The sequence below is a fragment of the Strix uralensis genome, chromosome 12, assembly GCF_047716275.1.
Source record: "Strix uralensis isolate ZFMK-TIS-50842 chromosome 12, bStrUra1, whole genome shotgun sequence".
Taxonomy (NCBI): Eukaryota; Metazoa; Chordata; class Aves; order Strigiformes; family Strigidae; genus Strix; species Strix uralensis.
The window spans coordinates 10,434,065-10,440,640 of NC_133983.1; the positions used below are offsets into that span (position 1 = coordinate 10,434,065).

Here is a 6,576-nt window from a genome sequence, read left to right on the forward strand (position 1 = left end):
TCTAATGGGTTTACTTGCCCAGTGGTAGAATTAATGCTATTCAAAAATCTTAATGTTGCTCTGTATCTGTTGGTGCTGTTCCTCTTAAAAGAACTGTTAAGCTGATTGTTTTCTTATAAAATACCCTTAGTAGAACATGATGATCATGTTCATGTAGATACTTTCATATAGTAGGGATATGCCTTCCTAGTTTACAATATTTGTTAACCATGTTTGTTTAATCCTCAAGGTCAGTCCTTGTAACTTAGGAATTGTCTTTGAATAATGGTTTTGCGGTTTCGACTGCAGTTACCCAAATGTTGTAGGCTAGTGCTTTTCACATGTACCACTTGTTAAGGCTACAAAGTTATGACTCTTTCACAGTTCTTAATTATGTTTATTGAAATTTTACAAAGTAAATAATTTCAAAATCCTGTCTGTAAATTTTAAGATCAACTGTACTAACATGCATTTTGGCTGTGGCAATGGACAACTACAGCTGTTCAATAGCTATCACTTGTCAGCAAAGGAAAGTGTTAAGCTACTTAAAATGTTTAAGATGGTGAAACAAACTTGTATAGCTAGTGATGTTCAAATTGATACATACCTCTTGTGGGACACATCTAGCTGTGTGAGTTTCTGTGGCAGAGGCAGAATGGCAGAAACAGGATGTAGGTGTTTACATTCTTGTTTTTCACACTCATGGTCAACAGCAAGGCTGTAAATTTTAAGACTTTGAGTCATGCTACTCATGATGGATGGTCTAAACTCTTTGAGTAATACTTTTTTTGACTGCTGACTGGATGGATGGATGGATAGATCCAATGGATGGGGTAGGGGAAAACATTTTTTTCCTTTCAGAAGTAGCCAGCACTAGTAAAAATCTAATTGGAAATGTTTTAAAAATTACTCCAAGGGAAGTTTACCTAAAGCTCTGTCTATAGCAAGATCTGTCTGTCATAGATCTCATAGATTAATTATGCTTACTCTGTGCTTTTACAGCAAAAGATAGAAGAGTAATACCTGTCAATCCTGTAAGGAGTAGAGGTTTGACTTGAGTAGATTCCTGCCCATGCAGGGTCCTGGTGGGGGCAGGAAGTCATAGCTGAGGGAGGAAACTTATGGTGAAACTCTCCCAGTGTATAAACTCTCAATTCTCGTATCTGCTGTCACAAAGCTTAAAACCCTTTTATATTCCTGTCCCTGAACTTGGTTCTACTAAAAATTTCAACCACCTTTTCCATTCAAATCAGTGCTCCTTTACCTGCTGCAACTGCTCAGCTTCTCTGGTAACCCAGCTGTTCTGGTGCCTCCTGTCCCGTGCTTTCCCTGGACACCAGTATTTAGTTTTTTGCATTGGTCTGGCTTGCCTCTTAACTGGGGAAAAAGCATACTACACTTAAGGGCCAAGACCCTTAGCACCTTAGAGTGGGTTTGGGGGTAAAATATATCAGGTCCGAGGTTAACACTTTATTAAATTCCTTACCAGCAATATTTACAGTTACTAAGAGAGCCTGAACTCTTAATTATTGGCTGTGAATGTTATATTCTCTCTTCAGAACTTTAACACTAGTGCACCATTACCAGAAAATAATTGTTGGCATAATTTCCCAAAGAACTTTGAGAATTTCTTTCCTTTCATTGCTGTGATTTCTCCAGCTACATGAATGACTGTATTTTATACATTCATAAATATCTGCACTTGTAACTACTTACCAGTACTCCATAAACTACCCAGTACACATTGCACTTAATACTTGCAGGTGAATATTGGCCAGTTTATGCTCCCACTGAAAGCAAGATGTACTCATTGTCAGGCTTCACGCTTTCTTTTTTCACATAAAAATATGAGGATGAATTTTGGCTTTTCCTGGACACAGGAGTTTTATAAAGGCTTTCCTAAAGCTCATGTGACACAGTGGGTATAGAACAGGGTTAATAGCTGAATTCACCCACAGAAGCCAAAATGAAGTCTCATAGAGTGAATACTGCACACAGTGCCCATGGCAAGCTGCTCTAATGATCATCAGAAGTGTATATGGAGCCCAACACAAACCAAACACACAGACAATAATTGCTAAAGACTTTGCTACTCTTTTATCCCGGGACAGTCTAAATCTATTTGCCATAGTGTTAGAAATGTCCACTCTGCTGGTGGCATTGCATATGCTTTCTGTAGTTTTGTAGAAACCATTCCTATCAGACTTAGTCTCAACTTCCATCTGAAGTGGTGGAAGGTCTTGACTGATATTCAGATTTAATGACTGATTATTAAGCTTACGTAGGCTGAGCCTTGAAACCTTTTTGGGGGGAGAAAGGCTGCTTGTTCTTTTCTCATGTTTGTGTCTGTTAGCAGGCTTTACAAAAAATATAGTGTGTTCCCTTTTTGTCCCCTGGAAACTCATTTCGCAGTCCTCTTGACCAGGTGATAGATTTTCGTTTCTGAGGGATGTACGTTTCCTGATGTTGAGGTAAATACTTAAGTTAAAATACGTAACAGTGATGAAAGGTGTAAAGAATTCAATAGTAGAAGCAATCATTAGGAAATACCAGTTGTAAAAGAATTCTGCATGACATTCTCCTTCAGGGAGGATGCTCTTTTGGGCAATGTGCTCCCAACTGAGAATGGCTGGACCATAGAGAAGAAAAGCAGCAATCCATACAGTGATCATCTTCAATATTGCATTTCTGGTCATCCCTTTCTGAGCCCTGTAACTGACCTGGGAGAGAGAAAAGTTAAGTCACATATATACTAGTATCTCAAACAGCTACATGGCTATCTTGGAATATGCCCCCTCTGTCACTTGTGAGGGCTGATAATATATTGGTTTAGGGATGAGGGTTATACTAAACTCACCAGTACTCCAGAAAAGTTATTTCTGAAATACCGATTTCAACAGACATTATTAAAGTGACATGTTTTGAGAACAGGCATTGGACCTTAAAAGCTGGAAGACCAAGGCTTTTCCCAAGCAAATAGCCACTGCTGTTCCTCGAACTGGTTGTCAGCAGCTGCTTACATAGTTGCATTAGCTGTGACACACTGTCGATGTCTAAAAGCATGGCCCTTCAAAATTCATTGATTTAGAATGTTTAAATAAACTTAAAATACATAAAAGGATCTGAATTCGTAGAACACCCATGGAAGTTCTTTCTGCTTTGTGGAGAGATAGCCTTTTTTTTTCTAATGTGAAAATCACACCAAAAAAATTAATGGATAACAGCTTTTGCTTCTGTTTGATATCCTTAATTTCATTCTTTTATGAAGTACTTGCAGAACTCTGATCTGCAATTAAGATGTATACATAGAGTGTTGTGGTCTGCAAAGTGCTTTACAGGAAAAGTAACTAATTTCCCTTACTTAGAAAAGAGAGAAGTTAAGGTGCAAAAAAAAAAAATAGTAAGTATGTCAGTATTACCGAATCAGTAAATTGTATCACCAGTAGAATTCAGTAGAATCTTAACATTGAGATCTTCTACTTCTCAGTATTCTAATTCTTTGGTGTACTGGACAATATTCATATAGTGAACTGGAATTCAGTCTTCACATCTCTACAGTGGCCTCACAGTGTTTTAGAATATGAAGTCCTCAAGCTTGAATTCTGTATAGGGTTCATGTTTACTGCCCTAGTCTGTGGATCTTGATCTCCAAAGCCAGTGCTGTTCGGGTAGAATACCCACACAGCTGAGAAATACGGAGTTTGAATCGGGTCTGATTTTGCATTCCTTCACAAAGCTACTAATGATTTCAGGAGCAGCCTTGTAGGAAGATTACCATTTTCACTGGGATAGAGAATAATTTAGAACTTCTTATATTCCTGTTGATATGTTCTTATACTGCCCTAACCCAACAGGCAGCTTCTGTACTCTTGCTTGGGGAGGGATTTTTATATGGAGGATTAATTTGAAGTGTTTTAAAGTGGCTGATTTTTTTTCATTTATTATGACCAGTTCCCATTTGTTTCTGAAACCATCCGGTCTATATATTTATACTATGTGTGTAGTCATGACAGTTTGGTTTATAAAAGCAAAATTCATGGCTAATTCAGAACCTAGAAAATAAAGGAATTGTAAGTGTTGACTAAGAATCTGTTCATTTCTCCCTCTTTAAAGAGAAGTTGGTGAAACACTAAGTTGCGTATAAATTGTTAAAGTGATCTTGTGGCCTCTTTTTATACTGTTTCCAAAAAAGTACTGTTGCCTCTTAGCTTCATTGCTCACTCTAAATCACACTAAATCAACATTTTAAGGAAATGTGGATGGAATGGGGGGCTGAAGGATAACCAAAAAGTGGGTGTAGAAGATTGAAACCTATTAGCAGGTAAAACGTGTTATTTTGGCACCATCCAAAATACTTCAAGGCAGTATGAATTTAGCTTTTGATTTTGCAAAGTCTAGTCTCTGCCTTTTTTGATAACCAACATGCTGCAGGACTGAGGCAAGGCTGTAGGTCTTTCTGTGGCTGTTACATGCAAATAGCATTTGCATCCTTTGAAAGATGTTAACTTATTCTGCCACTTTTGAGCCACAGAGAGCTGTATACACCTCATTCTGCCTGCGAGTTTGGTACCCACTGCAAGATCTCTCTCTGCCTTGTGCTGCAGCTGGGATGGAGCGAGGCTGGTGCCAGCAGGTGCATTGATGTGCTCTGAGGGAGAGGGTCTGTTTCAGCTGGGTCATACTTTTTAAGCTTCTCCAAGGTGTGGCTGGGGAAGATGTAAGTGCACCTTCTTCCCTCTGCTCTTCTAGCCGGAACAGCAGCATCTATAAACTGTGCCTGTTTCTGAAACCAAGTACCTCTTCCACTGGAAAAGTGATCCCTCCCAGAACTATTTCTAGGACTGAGGGGAACTGCCTGGATACCTCCTGTCTCCTATGGTGTCTGAGTGAGGTGTGATGTGATGGGGTGACCTAAGCAAAGCACCTGCTTGAAAGGGCAGCCTTGGAGCCCCCACAGCCCCCCCTCGGGACCACTTGCCCTGTCCTTACCGCTTTGGTGACAGACATGAACCTGTCGAAGCTGATAAGGACGATGTTGAAGACAGAGGCGGTGCACACCAGGTAGTCTATCACCAGCCACAGCTTACACCAGCCCCGGCCGAGTCTCCACTCGCCCGTCAGCACGTAGGGGATGTAGAGGGGGATGCAGAAGCCGCCTGCGGACAGAGCTCGGTCGTGACACCCGCAGCGCTGCGGCGCGCAGCCCTCCGCCCCTCCCGCCGCCCCGCAACTCACCCACCAGCAGGTCGGCGATGGCCAGGTTGAGGAAGAAGAAGTTGCCCTGCGTGCGGAGGCTTCGGTCCGCCGCGAACGCCACAATGACCAGGGCGTTGCCCAGCACCGTGGCCAGCACCAGCAGCCCCATGAGCGCCGCCAGCAGCGCGGCGGGGCCGGCGGCCAAGGGCCCGCCGACCTGCCTGTCCGCTGCGCAAGCGTTGCCCGCCGCCCGCGGGCTGCCGGAGTGGTTGAGCCACGGCAAGTCCTGGCCCATGGCTCCCGGCTGAGAGCCCCGCACTGCCCGGCCCGGCTCCACCGCCCGCCCCGCTCCGCTCCGCTGCTGGCACCGCCCCTGCCCCGCCGCAGCCCCCGCCGGAGGGAGGGGAGGGGCCGGGCGCGGCGGGCTGGGGGGCGGCTGGGCGCTGCGCGCAGCTCCCTTCCACCCCCCCCCCCCCCCCCCCCGGCTCCGGCCCGCTGGTGGGACGGCGGCGGCGTGGCAGAACTTCCCGGAGTCCGAGCGCGGCGCTGCGGCGGGAGAGCCCCGTTCCCGCTGCCCGCAGGCTGTTCCCTCCCGGGCCCGTGCTGTGAGGCGCCGGGCAGTAGCGCTGCCCGCGGCCGCCCGCCCGCTCTCGACGCCTCTCCCCGTTTCGTCCCGGTACGGGGCGGCTGCCCGGGCAGGCTCCGCTGCCCGCCTTGTGTCAGTGGCTCGTGCCCTGCACCATACCTGCAGCTCTTCCCTACGGCCCGTCGGGTCCTCAGGCGCTCTTTGCTTCCCGCCGTGGCTACCAGCCTTTCTGTCCCCTTCGCCCGCGCGTGCGGCCGCGCAGCAGAGCGGCGCCGGGCGGCCGTCGCGTGCCTCTGGCGGGAAGGCGCCGCCTGCGGCCGCCTCGGCTTTCCCGTCTGTGGGAGCAGCCGGGAGGTCTCCCTGCGGTGCCTGGCGACATGTTTTCACAAAACTTGCAAGAATGTAGTAATTCCGAGACCTCTCTTTCCAAAACAGGCAGTGACTTAGTATTTTAAAGTGTGTTGTGACAGCGATGCCCGAGAGCCAGTTTTATCACAGAAGGTGGATCTATTCCAGAAACTAAACACCTGAGCAGCTAGGAAAGGGCTGACTTCTTTCAGCTTCTGGCAAGATGGCCAACCCAGTGCTGGGGAGGAGGAGGGGGACACACTGACCCCCGAATGAGCTGCAGAGGCTGCTGAAGTCTGTCAAAACTGAAGGGTAATTTCAGAGGAGAAGTGTGGTCTGCTCTCATGACTTGGCTCCCTGGATCACCAGCTGTGTTAAAATGCATGTCCATTGATGGGCTTTGCCTCCCTAGAGACTGTAAGCAGTTTGGGGCTTGCTGCCTTCAGTATGGCCCCTTTGTCATTGAA

General features: G+C 46.2%; 1 protein-coding gene across 1 annotated transcript; it reads right to left on the reverse strand.

Annotated features, from left to right (window-relative positions):
* Positions 1 to 361: 361 nt before the first annotated feature.
* On the reverse strand, positions 362 to 5,479 carry LOC141948559 (histamine H3 receptor-like). Its single transcript, XM_074881164.1, has 3 exons — positions 5,215 to 5,479; positions 4,969 to 5,135; positions 362 to 2,699 (listed from the first exon to the last, which is right to left on the reverse strand). Exons 1-3 carry the CDS (start codon positions 5,468 to 5,470, stop codon positions 1,815 to 1,817), a joined length of 1,308 nt encoding a protein of 435 aa, XP_074737265.1. The 5' UTR covers positions 5,471 to 5,479; the 3' UTR covers positions 362 to 1,814.
* Between the last annotated feature and the right edge of the window lie 1,097 nt (positions 5,480 to 6,576).